The sequence below is a fragment of the Peromyscus maniculatus genome, chromosome 9, assembly GCF_049852395.1.
Source record: "Peromyscus maniculatus bairdii isolate BWxNUB_F1_BW_parent chromosome 9, HU_Pman_BW_mat_3.1, whole genome shotgun sequence".
Classification (NCBI taxonomy): Eukaryota; Metazoa; Chordata; class Mammalia; order Rodentia; family Cricetidae; genus Peromyscus; species Peromyscus maniculatus.
In genome coordinates this window covers 55,332,969-55,356,486 of record NC_134860.1, presented here as the reverse complement: position 1 = coordinate 55,356,486, position 23,518 = coordinate 55,332,969, and the positions used below count along the sequence as shown (strand labels likewise).

The window sequence follows — 23,518 nt, the reverse complement described above, 5'->3', positions numbered from 1 at the left end:
TTATAATAAACTCTCCACGTGGATGCTGCGTCTGCATGGTATGAGTGACTTTCCACTGTGTCCGCATGGCGTGTCTCCCTCACTCACCAGGGCACCTTGGCCTAATCTGCCAAGGCCTCCTGCATGCCGCGCCATGTCATTACATTGGCATCCCTGCCTTGCACTCTTTCAGGTGGCATATGTAACGAACAAGTGCACATTTGGAATGCTGCCCCTTGCCTTGAAGTCTCAGCCTTGCTGCGTTCTCCCTGTGTATGGAAACTGCCCTTGTATGGAGTTGACTTTCCTCGCCTACAAATAGGGTCAGTGATAGCATACCTACTTCATCTCAGGGGCTCTGTAAAGTCTGAACAAGCTGATGAATATTAAGTTCATTAGAACAGTGTCATAGGCAAAGAAAATATTTCAAAAGAGGACTGTTGTTACAGTTCTATATTGTTTGCTTTTCAGTGGACACACATTTTAAGACAAATGCTTTTAAGGAAGCATTGGAAGGTAGAGCGTGTGTTAATATTCTGACCCGCCCCTTGGGGCCACCCTGTGTCCCGACTTAGAAGCCTATTCTTAAGGGAAAACTCCGCCCCTTCCTTCTCTCTCTTCTGCTTTCCTCCCACGAGGGTGCACACCTCTGAAACCCCTTGCTCTTCTCTCTCTCTCTCTCCCTCCCTCCCTCCCTTCCTCCCTCCCTCCCTCCCTCCCTCTTTCTCTCCGCCATCTCTTCCCTCCACCAAATAAAACTCTTCACTGAGCTCTGTCTGCATGGCATCTGTCTATCACCTGCTGTGGGGCACCTTGGCTCTACCCGCCAGGACCTCCCACATACAGTATCATAACACCCCATTTAAAAATATACGAAACTGGGGGCTGGAGAGATGGCTCAGAGGTTAAGAGCACTGACTGCTCTTCCAGAGGTCCTGAGTTCAATTCCCAGCAACCACATGGTGGCTCACAACCATCTGTAATGAGATCTGGCGCCCTCTTCTGTATACATAATAAATAAATAAATCTTAAAAAAAAAAAAAAAATATACGAAACAGGTTCTCTTCATTTTGCATGTTAACTAGACTAAAATGATCCTCCTGCCTCAGTTTCCCAAGTGGCTGTGACTGGGGAGTGTACCACCACACTGACTTAAAGGCATTATTTTTTCCCTCCAGTTTTTTGAGACACTGTTTCTCTCTATAAACCAATCTGGCCTCAAACTCATAGCAGTCCTCCTGCCTCAGCCTGCTGCACGGTGGAATTATAGCTGTATGTGCCACCACACTGGCTTCAGGGCCATTATTAAGTAAAATAAAGTCACTTGAATACAAGTAGTGTGACATCATGACAGGTGACCTGAGAAAGCACGATCTTTTATTACGAAGTGACTCACAAGCGGGTAGCATATACAGAACGGAAACACTGGGCAGATGGATGACTCACATCCTAGCAAGACGCAGCATTTCAGATTTCATCAGTGTGGAGAATGATGAGCAATTCCAAACCTAAGAATTACTTCTGGAGTTTTTCATTTACTATTTTTAGCTCTCTGTTGACCATAACCAACACAAAGGGCAAGGAGGAACTGCTGTCCCACCAGATGGTTATAAAAAGATTTTTGGTGACCTGCAGAATACCTCCATGCCAAGCAGTGCCACAGAGTCCTCAAGACAGCACCTCTTCAGTGGAAACATGCACCGGGGGCCTTTTCTGGGGGCAGAGGAGGCAGGGATCGTGTTTACAGTCTCAGGCGCTGCTCTACCACAAAGCCTAAGGGCAAACCTCCCTGGCAAACCTGGGCAGCCATGTTCACTGTGGGCAATAAGATGCAGCGTGGAACTGAGAGGAAGAACGGCCACTGAACTCCAGCTGCTGTACATCCCCTATTTGAATAACTGTCAAAACAGTTCCTATAGTGGGTGGGTGGTTGTGCCATGCCCCAGAGGCACCGCCCCAGTGAGGCAGCAGGTAGCTGCTAGATGCCTGCCCCTTGGGCGTGGCCGCCAGGGACCCTTATGACCTGGGATGCACATGCACGTGCTCTCTTCTCTTCACCACCTCATGGTCTTGGATGCTGGCGTAGATCAAAGCAGAGCTCTCTTGAGAACCACGTTGGACCTGCCCCACCCCTCCTCGATTCTGCGACCAACTCCTTTATTCTGGTTGTGAGTTAACCTCAAATAAATTCCTTTGGCCATCAAATAGACTCCATGGATTTATCCCACTAAATTCCCATCTCCAGCTCATTCCCACTCCCAGTTAGTTTGACAAGAAAACAAAATTCCATCATTACTCACTGAAACATCACCACCCAGCTGGGCAGTCAGTGGTGCACTTTAATCCCAGCACTCGGGAGGCAGAGGCAGGTGGATCTCCGTGAGTTCTAGGCTAGCCTGGTCTACAGAGTGAGTTCCAGGACAGAAAGGGCTACACAGAGAAACTTTATCTTGAAAAGTAAAAACAAAACAAACAAACAAACAAAAACAAAGAAAAGAAAGAAGAAAGAAAAGAAGCATCAGGCTGGAGAGAGGGCTCAGCAGCTAAGAGCTGCTCTTCCAGAGGACCCTGGTTTAATTCCCAGCACCCACATGGCAGCTCACAACTATCTGACTACAGTTCTAGGGGATCTGTACATGAATGCATATAAAATAAAAATAAAAAATTATTTTTTTAAAAAAGGAGCAAATACTGAAGAAGAAAAAAAGGAAAAGAAACATCATGTCCCAGGTCACCTTGCTGTCCAATCAGTGGTACCCAGTGAAAGTCATTTCATTTAAACTTACACAGAAGATAAAGTCACTTTGGACAAACACCTGCTAAGGGAGGCTTACCGTGGTGATTCTTTCAAACGTGGGTTCCAGGTAGTCAGGGCCAAGGTGGAGCGACCGCTAGGGAGCGCTGCTGAGTGCCCGCCCCAAGCCTGGGCCAGGGTGTTAATGGCAACTGTGCTGGGACCCTTGCTGGGTACTTTACAAATAGTGCTCAGTCCTCACAGTAACTCTGTGAGGTGGGTGCTGGTTATGGTTTGGATCGTGACTGTGTCCCCAAAGCCTGTGTGTGAAAAGCTTGGTCTCTGTGGGAGGGTGCTATTGGGAGATGGTGGACCTGAGGAGGGGCCGGTGGGAGGGAGGGAGACACCAGGGGCATGCCTTTGAAGAGGATTTGGAGACCCCCCATCTCTGTCTGCTTCCGGGTCACCATGAGGTGAGCCTCTCTGTTCCACCTGCTTGCAGCCATGGCGTCCCTTGCCAGAGAGGCCCACAGCAACTGGGCCCAGCAAACCCTAGGCTGACGTTGATGCCCTGAGCTCGTTTTGATGAGGTCTTCTAACACAGTGACAGAATGATAGCTCACACGATGCTGTAGCATTTCCCAGATGAGGAAAGCACCCCCAAAGAGACCTGCCCACAGCAGCCCAGTTCCCCTCTGGCGGCTCCGGTCTTAGTTTAAGGAAGAGATTGTGCCTTGTCCACAGTTGGTGCCCTGGAGCTCGGTGACAGGGACTGAGCATGTCCTGGAGAGACGCTGTGTCAGCTTCCTATTGCTGTAGCACAATGCCCGAGATCATTAGTAGGGAAAAGGTGTCCTTGGGCCCACAGTTCTGAAGGTTCCAACCTAAGGTCAATGGGACTCACTGTTTTGGGTCCTTGGTTGGTCTGCCAGATGGTGACACCAAGGAGCATGTCACAGGCAAAGCAGGTGTGGGGTAAGTGCGGGAGATGGGTCCCACTGGGCGCATCCCCAGTGACTGAAGGACCTCCTTGAAGCCTATTTTCTTCTCAAAGTGAGCCAAGAGGGGGTGTGGCTCACTGGTGGAGATCCTATTTAGAATATTCAAGACCTGGGCTTCCTCCCAACATTCTAAACAAGTTCACCTAAGCAAAATCTGGAAAGAAATGAAACGCACACAGCCAGCAGATCCTTCAGCTACCATCGTTTTAGTGACTGAAAAAGACCCTTTACAAACGTGCTCAGGGGTAGACTTCACACTCAGACGTAATACCCAGAGGAGGCCTCCGCACTCTGGAGACCCGGCCCTCCTTCCTCCGCAGGCTTGGCTGATCCAAAAGCCCATAAAACTAAGCCTGTGTGTACTTGGAGCTCCCTGAGAACTGGCTAAGATGCCACATTCCACCTCCTGCCATAAATTGAGGCCAGTGGCTTTTAAAAGTGGAAGAAAAACACCAAAAAAAATTAAGTTGTCATAAAGTTGAGACCATCCATATGCTACAGAACAAAAGAGAGTTTGGTTCCCAGAACCCGGAGGCCCCTCAAATCCCTCTCTCCGTGGACCCGAGAGGCCTCGGGGCACAGATTCGGAGCATCCATTTCACCTCGGTGAGCTTTGGCAACAGTCAGCCTCAGGGAGAGGGCAGCGTCAGCTAAAAGAAGTTCATCTGAGCACCACAATTATGCGCTCAAGGATCCTAGTAGAGGAAAACGGATGTTTGTAATTTGCTTGTATGTCAAGGAAGTTTTAAAAATAACATGCTTGCTCTAAATTACTAATATGAAAATAGTTTCTGCCTCTATTCAAAATAGCCTTAGGTATGTAGTGTCTACTTTGAAAAATACAAATATATTTAATGCTTATGTAGCTGTCCCTTCGGAAAAAGTGGGCAGCGGCGGGGGTGGGGTAGGGCTTGGGTTGGGGGAACAGATGCACGAAGGAAGCTGGGTGGCGGCGGCGGCCAGTCCCTGGCATCAGCGCCCTGCTGGCCTGTCGCTGGGCCCGAGCAGCAGCTTGGCTCCTGGCTTGTCCATGCTGGAGTTGGCATTGTCCGAGGCCTTGTCGGGCTCGGGCACGCAGGTGCAGCCCACCGGGATGGTGACGTAGTGTTCAGCGTACACTGAGCGGCCGCCCGCGCAGGCCGCGGTGCGGCGCAGCACTACGGCCGGGGAGTAGACAGGTGCGCTGCGGAAGCGGAAGTCCTCCTCACCGAAGAGCCCGGTCAGGCAGCCGCGGCACAGGCAGTAGGCCTCAGGCAGGTACCTCGGGAAGCGAGCTGGGTCGTAGGAAATCCTGCCAACAGAGCGAGTGAGTGAGGGCTGCGGCAGGAGCATCACCGCCAGTTCAAGGCCAGCTTGGGCTACATGGCAAGCTAGGCCAAATGAGGAAGACCTGAGCGAGGCTGGGCGCAAGGATGCATGCGCAGTTAGCACCCTGGCAGGGCCTACCTGGAACCGACAGTTACACCACTATGCGGTGAGCCCCGACCTGGAAGATTGCTCTACCATGGCATTTGACCTCTATCATACTTGGGATGCTGGATGCAGCATGGGCCACTATCCTTGAGTGCCTATAAAACTACCCTGTGTTGGGGCTGGAGAGATAGTTCAGCAGTTAAGAAGAGCACTGACTGGTCTTCCAGAGGACCTGGGTTCAATTCCCAGCACCCACGTGGTGGCTTACAATTGTCTGCAACTCCAGTTTCAGGGGACCTGACACCTTGACACCCTCATCCAGACATACGCAGGTAAAACATGCAGCTGGATGGTGGTGGTGTGGTGGTGGTGGTGGTGGTGGTGGTACATGCCTTGAGGTACAGGAAGATCTCTATGAGGACAGCCTGGTCTACAGAGTGAGTTCCAGGCCAACCACACAAAGAAATGCTGTCTCAAAAAAGCAAAAAAACAACACTCCCAAAAAACCCCAAACCATTAATTATATAAAAATAAATTATTTTCAACAACAACAACAAAACAAAACAAAAAAACCCTACCCTTCGTCAAGGTCACTGGCACCACACACAGGTGGCCACTGTACCAGGACAGAGGACTATCCTCCCGGGCTGTCCTGTCAACCCTGAGGGGCCATCTTTGTGATTCCAAGCCCAGGCCTGCCAAGCTCTGCAGCTTTGGGGAGGAAGCAGTTCCTACAGATAGCCACGCCTGTGCAGAAGGCCATGTGTGCCCTCTCTAAGGGACAGCAGGGTGGCAGGAGGGCTGGCTGGCCAGGGATACTTGAAAAGTGAAAATAATCTTGAATTCCATCACTTTGATTTACCTCCAAGTCTTCCAAGTTTCAATTCAGATGCCAAAGGTAAAGCCCTCTAGGACAGCCTGTGGCCAAATCCTAGGGGAGGCTATAGGTCAGCTACAACAGGTGACTGACTCACTTGGAGACAAAGCAACCCCAGGACAGAGACTGCTCTCACAGTGGCCACCTACACAGCTGCAGAAACCCAGAGGGCTACGGGCAGGAACCCAGAACCCTTCTTGAATGTCCCCTTGCTGAAGGAAGCGTTACCCCAATTGCTCATGAGACTTCTGTGTGCCTACATCATGTCCATCTATCTGTGCATTTAGAACACTGGCAATCCCTTATGGGTCTGCTCTTTCTAGAGACACTCAAATTGATCATCTATGAGCCTTGACCTTGCTAACCTGTCCAGCAGTGGACACATCTGAAGACCTACTGTGTGCCAGCATGGGAAGCACTGAACAGTAGCCTGAATCTAGTGAAGAAAACAGATGAGAGATGGAGAGAGGGAGAGGGATGGACTTGGAGATCTTTCTGTTCCCCGGGGGTTGGGAGATGGGCACACCATCTCTGCAGAGTATGGTGCCAATCCAAGGCAATGCTTTCTCCTTCATCCTTAATACTAAGAGGACACCTGCCAACAAAAATACCTCCCTTTGAAAGTATATTCAGAAGGCCGGGCGGTGGTGGCGCACGCCTTTAATCCCAGCACTCGGGAGGCAGAGCCAGGCGGATCTTTGTGAGTTCGAGGCCAGCCTGGGCTACCAAGTGAGTTCCAGGAAAGGCGCAAAGCTACACAGAGAAACCCTGTCTCGAAAAAACCAAAAAAAAAAAAAAAAAAAAAAAGAAAGTACATTCAGAGCACCCATGCCAGGAGGGCCCTGGTCTGCAGAGAGAAGGTGCTGGAAATGATGGTGCTGGCTGAGGAGTGGGGTCTAGGAAGGCCTCCGGGGATGGAACCTTTTAACTCCCTTCTCACACTGTTCCAGGGACCAGAGGCGTGGCCTGGGGGAAAGCTCCTAACTTGGGTGGAGGGATCAATGCAGACACCTCTAAAACAATCCCACACTGATTTTGCCCATTTGTGCTTCCCACCAACACAAAGCAGGTGAAAAATCTGCTTTTAAAGTTTGTTTCAGGGCTGGAGAGATGGCTCAGTGGTTAAGAGCCCTGGATGCTCTTCCAGAGGACCTGGGTTTGATTCCTAATAACCACATGGCAGTTCACAACTGTCTGCAACTCCAAGATCTGACACCCTCACACAGCCATACCCACAGGCAGAACACCAATGCACATCAAAAGTCTGTTGTCACTGTTTGCTCAGTTCTGCCCCCAGGGCTTTGGGAGCAGAGTGGACCCGTCTCCCGCCCTCCTGACATCCCCTTTCACTGAACATTTTTGAAGGGAAAGGAAGTCCTAAATAGCTATATGCATAATGTCTCCAGTTATTTTCAACATTTAACGAACTCCTATCTGAGTCCTGTGTCAGGCAGTTGGGATTCGGGCAGAACACCTCTGCACACCAAAGACATGCACTGGGAATGAGCACAACCCACAGGAACACGCACCAGAGCAAGAGGGTCCAAGTCAGAACCGGGGAGTGTGTCACAGGAGGGAAGTACAGGTGAGAGGCCACAGAGTGGAGAGAGATGCCGCAGTCAAGGATTTGGATCAGACCCTGACAGAGAATGAAGTGTGACCCAGTGATGCTTTAGAACGACACCCCAACTTCATAGTAGAAGCCTGCCTGGGACAAAGGGGGAGATCTTGGTCCAGGATGGGGACTGCATTTTGGGATCTGGTTTGTATTAAATGTGACAGTTCACGGAAGTGTGTGGAGGAGATTGGCAGCAGCAGGGGACCCTGAAGTCTGAGGATAGACTGGGTCCGCAGGCTGAGGAAGGTACAGCCTGGAGACGGGGCTGCTCAAAGGCGTCAGTGGGGACAGGCCAGCTCATCAGACATACAGACATAGACGATGTTTCAGTCTACCTGCTGCAACTACAACATAATCCTCGACACTGGGTAATTTATAAAGGCTAGACATTTACTTGGGTATGGTGGTACTTCCCAGCACTGGGGACACTGAGGCAGGAAGATCATGAGTTCAAGGCCAGAGTGGACTACATAGAATGACCTGGTTTCAGCCACTCTCCAAAACAGAGATTTATCTAGCATTTAGCTCAGTTGATTCTGGAGTCTGGGAAGCTCAAGAACAAGGCCTTCTCGAAGCATCTCTCATGGTGGTGCGTATCAAACGGCAAGACAGACTGGTCTTTCAGCTCAAAACTCTCTCATTATAAAGCCATCCATGCCAGCATAGAGGTGCCATGGCCTACTCACTTCCCAAGGTCCACCTCTGAACTCCACCAACACACCACCATCCTGGGTGTCCTTCAGGAACAGCTGGCACTCAGGTGCCACTCGGGTTAGTTTTGTTGGTGAAAGTCGTTAGGTTCCTGCTCTCCCCTGGTACATGCGAAGCTTGGGGTCTGGCGTCTTACGTCATCAAGGGGCATTGACGACTATGTACCCTGCCATACCCGCCTTAAAAAGCCAGACGCAGACTCCCATGCTCTCTCTCTGTGCTCTCTCCCTGCTTTCTCTCTGCTGCCGCCATCTTCCTTCCTGTCCAGGCCTGGCTTCTTCCTAATAAAGCTCTTTGTAACTCTGGCAGTCGTGGCCGTGGCCCGTGCCTTTTCCACCGGAACCAGCACCACCCACCAGTGCTGTTTTACTATCAAAAGCGTTACTGCTTGGGTGCCTGATGGCTAAAGGCTCTGTCAACTAAAAATATCCATCCCAGCACTCCAGCGGGCCCCAGGCCAAACGTTTCCACGTCACTTTGAACCCTGTGGACTAAGGTTGGTGACAAGGCACCCATCTGCCCCACCTCTACCTGCCACCTGGGGTAGAATGAGAGTGTCTTGGAGCCCTGGATTGTTCCTGTGCTCAACATGGAGACCAGATGTGCTGTCCGTGGCAGTGGCACTCACTCAGAGTGACCAGCACCGCAGAAAGGCAAGTAGCTTCTGAGTTTGTGGATGCCCAGCTTCTTGCCTAATCTGTAGAAATCACCAGCTCCATGGGAAAGGAAGAGCGAGGCCTCCATAGGGAGCCTTTCTCTTCCAAACATGGAAATGTAGCCCAGCAGAAACCCTGCCTGGCCTCCCTGGCCAGTTCCCCCGCTGTCTCTGCTGAACGCCGCCGCTCTGTGCAAACTTGGCATGGGACCCGCTTGAAACTCATCAAGTTTCCCCCCTGACGGATCTCAGGAGCGGCCCTGGCCCCGGGTGGAAGTTTGGCTAGGGTGAGTGACAGCTGGTAGGGCTTAATCCAAGAACAAAGGACAAGTCCTCCAGGGATGATTAGAGGCGATGGAAGCTGAGCTCTCCGAGGCATGTAAGTGACAGCAGAGACAGAAAAAGAGCCCTGCCCTGGGGCCTGGACACGTAGGAAACAATTCTAAGCGGTTCCGGAGGCGGAGCTCAGGGAACAATGAACGCATTCTCTGCAGGAATCTGCCACCTGATGTGTGCATCTACAGCTGGGCAGCCACCAGCACAGTTTGCCACTTTTCAAAACATATTTCCATTTCAAAGCAGCAGAGCCCAAGGATGATGGATTCTCCCCAGGGCAACCCAAACACCCAGGCACCAAGCTAAGGGGTCCTGACCAGAAGTCCAGGGAGAAAACGGCCTCAGCAGCCTGAGTCAGCAGCACTGAGGGCCAGGGAGTTCAGCCCAGCAGCCTTTCTAGAAAAGGCAGGGAACTGTCTGTATCTATGGGTCCTGGGAAGAAAACGTTGGTCCAGTCCAGTGTCCGACCAGTGACCCCGAGCAGATCATTACTGCTGCCAGTTGAATAAGATTTGACAGGAAGGCCACTTCGCTAGCTTCCCCAGGCCTTTAGACCAGGCTTGAGTTTTGGAAAGGTCTTGGAAAATTCCCTCAAGCAAGTGTAATTCTTTTAGTCTATAACATCAGCACATCTCTAACCAAAATCCCAGCTTAGAACTTGGCAGACGGATCCTATAACTCACAGGGAAGGGCAGGCCCAGGAACTGTCAGGACACATTCCAGGGAGAAGAAGGGGGTGGACGCTTCACCAGACTGGAAGTGATTAAAAGACAATGAGAAGACCAAGATGGTGGCTAATCCCCAGGGACCTCTAGGGATAAGCAGCTTCCCTCAGGAAAAGCTGAGACTCCTCTGAGAAGGCCCTGTCATCAGAACCAAGTGTGGCTCTGGTTTAAAATGAAGGTCCTGGCAGAGCGTGGTGTATGACACACACGTCAGTGTGGCACTCGGAAGGCTGAGGCGGGAGGACTGTAAGTTGCAGGCCAGCCTGGGCTACACCAAGTATAGGACCCTGTTTCCTGAGAGAGGTGCCAATCACCCTGACTTGTTCATTACATAATGCACTCATGTACTGAAACCTTACATGGTGCCTCATGAATCTGCATAATTATTATGCTAATAAAAATTAACATATCTTAGAAGAACAGAATTATAATTTCCAGTCGTCTTGTCTGTTGTGGAATATTACTTTAACTATGTAAAGGCGTGTTACTTATGTTGCATTTGTTTACCGATGTAAAGGTGTGTTGCTTTGCCTGCCTTAGGCACCTGATTAGTCTAATAAAAGGCTGCAGGGCCACTAGCTAGCTAGTACAGGGATATGCGGGGCTGGCAGACAGAGAGAATGAGCAGGAGGAGGAATCTAGGCTCAGGACAGGAGAGAAGGAAAGAACAGGGACCGAGGGAGGGAGGGAGACGCCTGGGGCCAGCCAACCAGGCAGCTGCCAGCCAGTCAGACACGGAGTCGGACATAGAGAAAGAAAGAAAGATACAAAGTCCTGAGGCCAAACAAAGATGAAGAGAAACAGGTTAATTTAAGTTATAAGAGCTAGTGGGGCAAGCCTAAGATAAAGCCGGGCATTCGTAACTAATATTTGGGGGCTGGTGGTCCAAGAAAGCCCGACACGTGTGTCCACCTTCTGAGCATGCGGCTCTAGGCTCACCCGAAGCCCAGCGATCTGCTCTGCTCACTTACACCAGGCATCTTGAAGATGAGCCCACAGAAATGCGGCTGCACCGAGCAGCAGTGTCTGGCCACATCCGCACTGGATGGCTAGCCATTGTTACCTCGGACACAGTGATAGCAGCTGGCGGCCAACCACTGGATGACACATTTTCCCAGTGTCTTTTCTGCATGACCAGCCCAGCCCCAGACTACCTTCCGTGCTAACAGTAGTTCACACAGAAGGTCGTCATAACCCAAGAGTTGGCACTCCCATGGAATGGCCATGGGACTTAGTTGTGCTTCTCTGGAGGTACATAAGTGAGATTTTTAAAAATAGTAATGCTCTTTCCTCACCCCTAGAGATTCTGAATTAATTGTTCTGGAATGGGGCCAAGATGTTGCTATTTTTTTTAAAGAGTTTCCCATATAATTCTCACAATAGCCCTCTTCAGGCTGTTTGGTCTCCACATTTAAGAAAAGTAACGAAGCCAGACCTGATGACACACACTTGTAATCCTAGCATTTGGGAGGCTGAGGCAGGAGGATTGCCACAATTCTGAGGGCAGCCTGGGCTATGTAACAAGACTCTGCCTTAAAACAAAAAGAAGCGGACTGGAGAGATGGCTCCGTGGTTAAGAGCATTGGTCGCTCTTCCAGAGGACCCGGGTTCAATTCTCAGCACCCACATGGCAGATCACAACCATCTGTAACTCAATTTCCAGTGGATCCCACTCCCTCACAAGGACATGCAGGTCAAACACCAATGCATGTATTTAAAAAAAGAAAAAGAGGCCGGGCGGTGGTGGCGCACGCCTTTAATCCCAGCACTCGGGAGGCAGAGCCAGGCGGATCTCTGTGAGTTCGAGGCCAGCCTGGGCTACCAAGTGAGTTCCAGGAAAGGCGCAAAGCTACACAGAGAAACCCTGTCTCAAAAAAACCAAAAAAAAAAAAAAAAAAAAAAAAAAAAAAAAGAAAAAGAAAAAAGAAGAAATATTGAGTCAATGAGGGCTTGAGGTCTGGGTGCCTCACCATGGCACAGTGGCGACCTCATAGGAAAGACGCTTTAGGCTCCATTTCCAGCATTGGGGGTTTTAAAAAAGGGGAATTTGTAACCTTCTAATCTTCCCCTTCCCTTTGGAGCTGGCCCTCCCTACAGCTGGAGTGGGCAGGAGTCACCACACTAGGGGAAAAATCTCCCTGTATATAAACTACTGTCCAGGGCTCCAGGGCCTGGGACAGTGGGCTCCGTGGGGTAAGTAGGGGGTAACTGGGGACACTGGAGGCTACAAACAGCTTCCCTCTAGGGGGAAGCTGCGGCCAGCAGGTCCATCAGCTCCACCCTCCTTCCATTTGCTAAGGCTCCCGGAGCCAAAGGGCTGCAGCGTCCATTGCCAAGAAGCCCTGAAAAACCCTTCTCTGGCCCCTGGGAGAAAGCACCGTGCATTTCTCATGAAAGAGCACATGGAAAGTCCGGCAGCGATTGCAGCAGTCCTGACCAGGACAGAGATCCCCATGGGCTTCACCTGGTCAAGGACAGTTAGAGGTCCGTCCTGCTCTAGCGGCTGCTGCCATCTGAACTTGGCAGAGCCGAGGCCGAGCCGGAGGCAGCTCCAGGGCAAATGTGGCTCTTCTGCCAGTGAGCAGACTCAGGGCTCCTGGCAGCGGGAAGGCTCACCTGCCCACTTTCCCTCTCCCATTCGGGGAAATGGAGGTGCTGGCGCCTGGCCACCTTCCCTCTCACACGCGTGGGGGGAACTGCAGCGTGCTCTGTGGATACTTAGCACCCAGTCCCACACCTGCACGTAGGGATGGTCCAACCTGGGGATCCATTTATTCTGCATAAAACCTATTCACGTGGCCAAGCTCGAGGACAGAGCACTAGGAAAGAATTTGGAAGATGGTGGTGGCGGCGGTGGGTCACGCACAAGAAGGCAATGGATGAGACTGACGGCCCAGATTTCTCGAAGGCTTTCATTCTTTTGTCATGGCAAATGTGACGCTCAGAGCAGCTGGGCAGCATCTCTTCAAAGGAAAAACTCACTCATGCCCACAGGACTGCTCGGCTCTCCAGGGGAAGCTGTAGAATGCGGGTCCAGAGCCATCTTTGATGTGCCCGACCTTGGAACAATGGGGGAGGCGGCTGGGTGTGCGAGGGAGGAGCCCACCTGGTCCAGGCAGCCAGCTGTCACCATGGAGGGGCAGTTCACATACACTAGCCTGGCCTCTTCAACTCTGAGAGTCCCTGGTATTCTCTCCTTGACAACTTAGTGATTTGGGGAGACGTGTCCCCTCTCTATCACCTTCTCAATGTGCTGTCTGTGGAGGACAGAGATCAGAAGGAATGTCACTTCGTGGCCTGTGTGGGACTGTCTGTATTTGCCCAAATCCTTCTGTTGGCACGGGCCCCCACATTTTATTCAGGTGAAGAGCGTTGAAAGAGAGTGAAATATTGTCATCCTCCCTGGCAGCACTCTGCATGCTAAAGTAAAGCCCCAGCCCTGGGGAGCAACCAACCATCAAAGCTGATGGTAATCCGGGAACAATGCTCCATGACAATGATTTTATTTTTATTCCTTGACAGGTGATATCTGGCTGTATTCTGAGAAGCCCACTGGGGGGGAAGTCAGCTTTGTACTTGAGCAAAGTCAAGGTTACTTGTCTATGTATTGTGTATGTATATATATGGAAAACACCAACATCTCTTAGTTAAACTGCTTGGGAAGAACAAAAATGTGTGCCTCCTTTTCTACAGTGACCAGTAGGGATGGATAATATTGTGGAGACTCCCAGCCAGACCCACAGCGTTCTTTCTGCTTGGGCGTCCCTTTCCCCAAGCCACCCCCTTTTTTCTTAACAGAACATTCTCCTGATAAGGTGGTGTGGGAAGGGTCATAGTGCCTGTGCTACTGCGTCTCATCCAGTTAGTGCATTAGATAAAACAATCCAGAGTTTGTGAAGTTGCTGTTAGGTCATCTGGAGTAACCCACAGGTATGAGGAAGACACAGGAAAGAGCGAACTTCCTAAGGAAAAACTTAATTAGGAAAGGACCGCCACCCCAAATTCCGAAGAGATGGAGAGTCCCTGGGTCACCATCAGGCAGGATGCTTGCCCTGTGCTGCCCCCTGTTGGCCAGAGTCGCCTCTGCAAGGAAGGATGGGTCCCTGCGCCTGAGACTGTACTGGGGCCTTGGCACAAATTTGAAAGTGCATAGAGGTGGGAGGGTGTGTTTTTAAAAGGCAAATAGGAATGTTTTTAAAGGATAACTGCTGTGGGCATGGATTCCTCTAACATTAAACTGTAGACTCTCCCCTAATCCTTATCCAGTAGATACCTTCCTAGAAATTGTGCCTCTCCATGTCTGAAACTTCAGATAGCACATTGCTTATAAACTGAAGTTTAATTTATAAATTTGGTAACTCGGCTGGGTGGTGGTGGCACACACCTTTAATTCCAGCACTCAGGAGGCAGAGGTAGGTGGGTCTATGAAAGTCCAAGGCCAGCCTGGTCTGCGTAGTGAGTTCTAGGACAGCCAAGGCTACACAGAGAAACCCTGTCTCGAAAAACAAACAAACAACAACAACAAAGCAAATGAACAAAAAGGATAAGTTTGGTACTCTAGTTAATACTATAATAAGAGTTATGTGAGTCTCAAAACCTCATTGCACGATACCACCCTTTTCATGAGATGACCCACCGTCTACATGACAGGGAGTGAGCAAGGTGTCATGACATGTCATTGGGTGACTATGCCAGGCCACCCGCACGTTGCTATGATAATTAAGATGGCGAGTGAGTGGCTGCTGAGAGGAGCGTACACAGTGTGCATACACTGAGCAACAGGGTAGTTCATGTCTCAGCGAGGACAAGGTTTCATGACACTACTGAGATTGTCTGCATTTTAAAACTTACCAGTTTCTGGAATTTTCCACTTAGTATTTTCAATTTACTTTGGGTAACTGAAGTCACTGAAAAGGAAGTCAAGTGTAAGGGAGGGGAAGGCAACGATGTTCTTTACCTTTCTCTAATGTTCATTTATTTGATGTTTGAGACAGGGTAATGCCATGAGCCTCAAAACCAAGAGCCTCCTGCCTCAGCCTCCTGCATGCTGGGGATGGCAGGGTGTGCCACGCCACCTTGCTGCCTCTGCGTTTAAATTTTTTTTTTAAAGATTTGCCAGGCAGAACTTGATGTGAATGGTACCTGTGCTCATAGCAGCACTCAGGGCCAGTGGCTCCCCTTTTTCCTGTGTGGGCTCTGTAAAGCTCTTGTTAATATTGATGATGTAAATATGACCTTAGGCTGCCATTTGGGGAAGATGGAATAACTAATGGACATCTCAGAGGGCAAAAGTTTGCTTAGATGAGCCATCCTTTCTATTAATCTGGCTTTTTCTCCTAAACCTTCATAACACAGCACCCACAGAGAGCAGGCCACGGTCTGTCAGAGCCTAAGATCACTCTGAAAGCCCAGGCCATCACTGGGCAGGGGTAGCCTTGTCTGCTCACTAGTATAACCGGAGACCACATGAGCTGCATTGGTACATTTAGACAGTAGAAGGTTCTCCATACACTGAGGCTATGCCACACACCTGTGGGTAGATGCTGAGGTGGTCCCTTAATCAAACATCCTGATGGCCTGTGGGTCTGGGTTTTTTTTTTTTTCTGTTTTTTTTGTTTGTTTGTTTTTGTTTTTGTTGTTGTTGTTTTGAGACAGGGTTTCTCTATGTAGCCCTGACCTGGAACTCAATCTGTAGATTAGGCTGGTCTTGAACTCAGAGATGCACCTGCCTCTGCCTCCCGAGAACTAGGACTAAAGGTGTGGGCCATCACTGCCTGGCCCTGTGTGTCTGTTTTAAAGTCACTTCTCGTCCCCAACCTTTGCTCTCAGTCCTGTCCCACCAGGATGTTTGAAGAGTGGCAAGGCCACCCCAGCAGGCTGGCATGGGGCAGCGAGGGTACCAGGACATGGTGGGCTATGGAGAGTCCTCACAGCACAGGTGCTGGCTGAAGTAAGTGAGATTTCTTCCTGTGGAGACCTCTGGAAAAAGGGAAAACCAAGGACATATGGACTCGCCTCGGGAGGTTGTCGGAAAAGTGCACAGGCGACGGAACATTAGAAAGGGATTAAAGGCCACCTCAGCACTGGCCCACAGGCCCGGGGCACACTCACTTGCTGTTGGCCACAAGAGCCAACAAATCTTTGCTGTGAAATAAATTTGGGTGTTGGCTCTTAGACTCTCCGGAGAAAAGTTATACAAAAAACCAAAAAAAAACAAAAAACAAATAAAGCCTAAAAATAAACTGTTTTGCATTATTCATATCCTAGAGAAAATATATATTTTTTTAGCCTACTACTAGAAAAATAAACCAGCTAAAATTGCTTAGAGCACTGGCAGGTGTTTATCTTTGGGGTGCCATCAGACAAGTTGGTGCCATCAGACAAGCTGGTATGTCTTTAAACTGTAATAAACCCCAATGTCCCAGCAGTAGATTTCTGAATATATTGATCTGCTGTTTAAACATCTTCCTGAGCAATCAAGTTGATTTATTTTTGGCATTTTGTTTTTTAAGCAAAGGAAAACCAAACATATAACAGCACAAGGTAAGTGAGAAAATATTTTTATGCTCTGGGAGACGAACGCTGCTTTCCTAATGACACACTGGATCCTGACGATGAAGTCAGTGGTGTCCAGTATCCCGGGTCTAATGTTTTGGGTTTGTCACCTAGCAACAATCTCTTAATGTCCAAGCTGTGCCGTCTTCAGAGCTCAGCCTGGCCATGGAGTCACGGGCTCTGAAAACCCTACCTCAATGCCCACAGCACTCCTTCCGTTAGCCCCTGGACTTTACGAGCAAATAAGCCCCCCCCCCCCCAGGCTCTGCATGTATCTCAGAAGCTGTCTGCAGCTTCTGCCTTTTCCTCATGGTTGGGAGACTTCCCTTCTCTCCATTTAACAAAGAAAACATCTTCAGCAGGCACAGTAGCACAGGTCTGTCGTCCCAGATACTCAGAAAGCTGAGGCAGGAGGATCACTTGAGCTCAAAAGTTTGAGACCAGCCTGAACAGTATAGTGAGGCCCATCTCTTTGAAAAAAAAAATGTAGCTAGGTGTGGTCATGGGAACCTTTAGTTCCAGCACTTTATGAGTTCCAGGCCAGCTGGGGCTGCATACTGAGACCCTGACTCAAAGAAAGAAGGAAAACGTCTCATTATGTATGGATTATGTCAATTTCTCTTTCCATGCAAAGGTGACTGCATGCTACTTGTACCTTTTCCCTTAAGGAATGCCCATGGATCTACTTATGTGATCTAACCACTACCTCCCTCTTCATAGCTCTGCTCTAGGCAACTCACTGTCTATTGGTGGACACTGTGATGCCTTCCAACCCTTGTTGCTACAGCAACGACTAATATCCTTCCTCAACAGTCATTTGGTATGTGGATACATGGGTCTGCAGGAGAAATGCTGATAAGTCGAATCATTGGGTCAAGTGTATATAAAGTTTGATACTGAGCCAGGCACAGGTGTGCACCTGCAACCACTGATGAGCTGGAGGCAGGAGGTCACTTGAGCCCAGAGCTTGAAGTCAGCATGGGTAGCAGCAGCAAGACCCCCCTCTGACGACATATTTTTGATCATTACAATCCCCATATCCTCCTTTCCCAGTCATCGCAATCCAAATGCCCCCACTGCACCAGATCGGCTTCCGCCTTCCTCCGCCTTTATCCAGGCGGCCCGAGGACGGTTGCAAAAACCAAGTTTCTCACTCTGGTTTCTACATGTGTTTTGCTCCCTTGACTGCAGTATGCGGCTCTTCACGTAGGGAGAGCTGGATCGTGCGGTTTCCCTTCCCTGCACATGCTCTGACCTTGGCCCATCTTCCCTTGATGGTTTGCGGCAGCTCTTTGGGAAAGGAGCCCTTTGTGACACAGGTTGCCAATGTTTCTCCCCCTGGCTTGCCCTGCACTCCAGCCTGTTTTGCCAAGACGACACAGCATGTAATTATATAACTGAATTTCTTAATCTCATCTTTTATGATGTCTGGGGCTGTGAGCTGCTAAACAAGCCTCCTCCACACCAAGATTATAAATAAAGTTGCTCGTGTTTTTCTTCCTCTTTGTGGCCTTATTTTTTTACACTTAAATCTTTGAATCATCTGGAATTTGTTGTCACATAGGAGCGAGATCCAAGCATATTTCCTTCCAGCTGGAGACCCAGCTGTCCTGAAACCGTGATCGTCATTCCCCAGACACAGGAGCCTGCTGATAGTTCAGTGCCTGCTGGAAAACCTGCATCCCACCTACAGTGATCCTCCCTGGCTGTGGTATTTCTAACTCTGTTTTCCTACCCATCTTCCTTAGCATTCTGCTTTGCCTGTAGGAGCATGGTCATTTCAGTCCTCCACCCGTAGAGAAGAGTGCTGGGAATGGAGGAGAAAAGCAAGCTCCCCAGACACTCAGATCCCATAGATACAGTGATGCCGAATTTGCATAGAACCTACGCATCATCCCCTCCTGTAGGCTTCAGCCATCTCTACGTGCCTAACACAGTGATGCTCTGTACACTGTGCTTAGGGAGTAACAGTGAGGAAGACTGCATGCATAATCGGCACAGACCCAAGCGCTCTCGCATCCTCTTGATCTGCAACTGGCCGGCTCTGAGGCAGGCTGAGTGCGCCACGCCTGCACCTGAGCTGGTGGGATTTAGGGGGCATTTCCATTCAGGCCACCAGAGCTCTCAGAAGTCCTTTCCCAGCCCTCTCACAGATGAGGCTCTGTACGTCCTGGATTGCACTTTTCTATCCTCCTCCTTAGTCAGGAGGTGGTGACAATGGAGGGGTACCCAGAGAGGCAAGGCAAGGGGGCCAGGGACGACCGTCCACTCCTGCGACAATGGCTCCACAGGGTCCCCTAAAGCCTAGCTTCCTTCAGGGTAAGCTGCCCCAAGGGTGGATGGGATGACTACAAGGACAGCTCATCAGCGTGCTAGATACCGTGGAAGAGGAGGTACAGGGGCCTGAAGCTATCTGACCCGGCCAGTGGCAGAGGGGAGGGCCCCACCAGACCCAGTCACTCCAAGTATGGGGGCTCACCAACCAGTTCCCTCCCTGCCCTTTCCTGCTTTCAGGTGCGGTCACGGAAGACACTAGTGTCGGCCTGCAGCAGGAAGAGCGTAGCCTGACTTTCCGTGGAGGGTGCCAGAGTGGAGAACTCCCCACTGACCCCCAGCTTTGCTCTTTCCTGCCCCTGTCATCCCAAGGCAGTAAGACTCAAGAGGCACAAGATCTGACTCCACGCTTCCTCTTCAAGCACTTACTAAGACTATATGCCCTGCAGCCTTGGCCAGAGCCACAGGAGACATGCCTACAGAGGACTTGAGACTCGCTGTGTGGTACCAGTGTGTGTTTGAGCTTGGAGTGGCCTCTAGGCCTGCCTCGACTCCAGCACTGTTTCCCTGAAGAGCTAGGGTGTGTCACAGAGGGTGCCCCCACGTGGGCCCACTTCCACATGGGTGGAGCCGTGAAAAGGGATGGACCTCGAGTGAACTTGGCCTGAAGGGCAGCCTGAAGGGCGGGGTAATTGGTGTGTGTGTGTGTGTGTGCGTGTGTGTGTGTGTGTGTGTGTGTGTGTGCGCGTGCAGTTCAAGAGAACCGACAAAATCAGCCCCAGGTGACCCAGGACATCGTTCACACCCTAGTTGCTCCCTCTCTACGACTACTCAAGCGCTGGTTCACCCAGCTCTTCCTTTTCATTAGCATCTTTCCTGATCCATCTGAGGCCTTCCCTGTCAGCCACTGCAGTGCGCCTGTCGGGCACCACGCCCCTCACTGGAACCCGCTCCTCAGGGTGCCGCCATGGAAGGTGGTGGAGCCTTTGAAGGTGGGGCCCTGCCGGACGACTTGAGGTCACTTAAGTGTGCTCCTGAAGGACTCTGGGACTCTGATCCCTTCCATTTTCTCTCTCTTGCTGCCTAGTAATGAGGTTTTCCTCTGCCACGTGCCCCCGGACCACTGCCATCTGCAACCCAGCTAGAGCCTAAAAGCAATAGGCCTGCCTGATCACAGACCGAAACCTCTAAAACCGAGCCAACTCTTTTTTCTTTTAAGTTCATTATCTCAGGTATTTGTTTTTATTTACTTATTTCGTGTATGATGTGGTAATCTTGTATACGGAGGTCAGGGGACCTTTGCTGGGTCTATTCTCTCTTTCTACTGTGTGGGTCCTGGGGATCAAACTCGGGTCCTTAGGCTTGTCCGCAAGCACCTTAATCTGCTAAGCCAACTTGTCGGCCCAGGGATTGTTACAGTAAGGGCAAACTGACTAATAATATCCTCGCGGGAATACAAGAGTGGGTGGCCATATAGTCTTCGTAATCAAGAAACATGTCATTCCAGCATTCAGGAGGCTCTCCGTGAGTTTGAGACCAGCCTGGTCTATGAAGAGAGCTCCAGGACAGCCAGGGCTACATAGAGAAACCCTGTCTCAAAACAAAACAAAACCATGCTACTGGGATGGGATGCAGCCCAGTGGCGGGACACTTTTCCACCTCCAGCACGACAAGGCAAACACATATAAAAGCCTTGCTGGTGGTTTTCTGTAGGTGCCACATTCTTTCTCTCTCCTGGCCACAACTGTCCTTCCCTCGAGTCCAGCCCACCCTCAACAGGCTCGCGTCTATTATAAAAACCTTTCTCATCTTCAGGGTAGCGTGAGGGCTCCCTCCTCTGCTTTCTGACATGAGCTCAAGGAAGAGTCACCACTGTCTGCCCAGGCCACTGCGGCCACGCTTCTCGCTGCCCAGCCACACTTCCCTTTGACCTGCCCTTCTTTTGACACAATCCCTGGATTAGGCCATCCTCAGAATCTTGCCTATCCTCCACACATCTTGAATCGCTTTCACTCTCGAAAAGATGTTCTCTCCCTCCCTCAACTTCAAGCTACCGCACACTGGAAGCTTTGCTTGTCACCTCATGTTCCTGTCCCCACATTACAGTTTCCCCGGACATCCTCTCAGAGGGTGTGCCTCCTAGCTCTCAGCGCCCACACCTCCAGCTCACACTCTCACAGGCCTCCTGTGCAAAATCCCTTAAGCATTAATAAAGGGTTATTTGGCTTGGTCCCTCATGATGTTATCTGGTGAAGAATAGGTGCTCAGTTGGTATTTATTGCATAACAAATGCAGGAAGAGCTGGCAAGAGGGAACAGCATTTCTTCAAAGAACGAGACAGACCTCTGTAGAAACCAATCGCTCCCAATTTAGTTATCTCATCTGCCTCTCTGGGCTCCTCCCGGGGCTCACCGACCACCGGACACCAGCCCTACCTGGCCTGCCTCCGTGGCTCCATCCCAGGAGTTCCACCCTGCCCCACCCATCAGATCCGCCCCGCCCACCTGTCCCTCAGACCCCGCCCCTCGGACTCCAGCTGGCCCCGCCCCATCCCGCTAGTCCCACCCGATCCCCACCAGGCCCCACCCCCAGCGACTCCACCCTGCCCCACCCACCTGTCCTGCAGGCCCCGCCCCGCCCCTCCGGCCCGCTCACCTGTACGCCCAGGGCGAGACGCTGCGCAGGTTGGTGGGCGGCCGGAAGCGGCGGTCGGCGGGCCTGCCCCCGGCCGGGCAGCTGGCGTTGCGCGCCTGCTCGCGCGGCCCGAGCTGCAGCGTGTGGTGGAAGGCGCTGAGCACCCCGGCCGCCAGCCGCCCGTACAGCTGCTCCAGGAGTTCCTCGGGCCGGTCGGCGCAGTCCCGCGGCCGCGCCGGACGCCTCCCGGTCCTCAGCGCGCCGGCCGCGCGGCCCGGCGCCAGGGCCAGCAGGAAGCCGACCGCGAGCATCCAGACCTGCGGGACAGGCCGCGCTCAGCGTCGCGGGACCCGCCCGCCGCTCCGCACACCGTGAGGCCCTACCCGAGCATGGGCGCCGCGCGGGCCGGCCCCCGAGCGCCGTCCCCGCCCGCCCGCCGCCCTCGCGGCCCCCGGGGCCCCGGCCGCCGCCGGCCCGCGCGCCCCCGGCCCCCGCCGCCGCCGCCGCCCAGAGCCGGAGCCTGCGCGGGGGGCGGGTGCGGGGCGCGCGTGCACGTGTGCGTGTGCCTGCCGGGCTGCTGCGCGGCGGGCTGCGAGTGCCCGTGAGACGGCTCTCCCGGCCGGTCCCCTCCCCTGTCCCTCAGCCCCAGCCCGGCCTCTGCCATGCCCTCGCCGGGACCCCCCGAGGGCACTCACCAGTGTCCCCAACATCGCGTCACCGAAATGCTTTCCAGACTTGTCAGGAGGGGGGCTGATGGCTCTGGAGCGAAGTAAATAAAGGCGCCGCACACGCGGGGCGTGTGGCCTGCGGGCTGGGTGTCGCCCCCACAGAAGTGGACTGGCGCGGTCCGCCTGGCTGGAGGAGGAGGAGGAGGAGGAGGTGACTGGCCTCGACGTCTCGGCACCGACCAGTGGGGCGGCGGGGATGCTGTCGGGAGGCCGACTTTGGCTCAGAGGAAGCGGATTTCTCTAGGTATTAAAGCGGTCCAGGAGCTGGACGAGCCACTTGGAAATGAATGAACTCAAACCTAGAAGGACTCTCCTCCTTGGGACCACGTCTTCTGGGATTTCATAGTTCGAAGAATTATATTAGAGATTAAAAAAAACAAACAGTTATGTTCTGTGAGGCGAGAGGAAACTGTTTTCCCCTAAATAGTCATAAAATGACTCCGTGCCTCTTACTCAGCTAAAGGCAGAGTAATAAATACCCTCCCCCACCTGACACATGGCTGTAAGTGGGCATCTCTCTGGTTTTACAGTGTTGGAGAACTCAACCATGATATTAATTGTGTGAGCAGACATGTAAAATGAGCCTGAAGTTCTGTGAATTAATTAAGGGAAATCAGCTCAAATGAAGGACTATATTGTATCTCAAGATCTCAAGAGAGCTTGCTCACTTACTTGTTCATTCTACAAATATGTCTTGCTTGCCAGGCGTCCAGCTAATGAATACGATTCCTTTTGAGCACTTATGCTTTGAAAATAAAAACAAATGGTTGAGACAAGCTGAAAGCTTTTTGAAAGTGTGCAGAATAATAATTTTTGATTCCTTAAAATGGCTTGCAGCTTTGGGTTTTAACCAAATTGTAAACCAGTGGTTAAACTGCATTTCAGTTTTGCTGTGCAATAAAACACTTGCCTTCGATGTTTTAAAACTAAAATGCTTTGTAACTGCTTTACTGCTGAAAGTCCCTCCAAACCTTACAGCTTAAACAACTTCCAGTTCTTAGTAAACACATCTGGGTTTATGAAACACTTTCTGACAGCACATAAATTGTTAACATTGTCTCCTTTCTAGTAAAACGGGAATAAAGACAGCGCTCAGTACTGCTTATTTTCTGTTTGAAAAACAGTGTAGGAGTATTTCCTGGGTGAGCTTGCCATTACCAGAGTTCCATGGAAATACTCACCACGTTCTGTGCAGCATCCTTTGATGCCCATAGTGGCCCAGGGACAGTGTTTGGCCACTGGACAACTTCTCACCTCTTCCAGATCACCTTTAACAGT

General features: G+C 51.2%; 1 protein-coding gene across 1 annotated transcript; it reads right to left on the bottom strand.

The window, feature by feature from the left end:
• Window positions 1-3,901: 3,901 nt before the first annotated feature.
• Il17d (interleukin 17D) lies at window positions 3,902-22,470 on the bottom strand. The gene is made up of 3 exons (XM_076545091.1): window positions 22,208-22,470; window positions 21,534-21,829; window positions 3,902-5,005 (listed from the first exon to the last, which is right to left on the bottom strand). Exons 1-3 carry the CDS (start codon window positions 22,220-22,222, stop codon window positions 4,687-4,689), a joined length of 630 nt encoding a protein of 209 aa, XP_076401206.1. The 5' UTR covers window positions 22,223-22,470; the 3' UTR covers window positions 3,902-4,686.
• Between the last annotated feature and the right edge of the window lie 1,048 nt (window positions 22,471-23,518).

Bases quoted from the DNA above. Each gene is read 5' to 3' on its own strand.
- Il17d (XM_076545091.1), bottom strand. The intron at 5,006-21,533 runs GTGAGCGGGCCG...CTCTGTTGGCAG, and splicing joins GTCTCGCCCTGGGCGTACAG to GATTTCCTACGACCCAGCTC.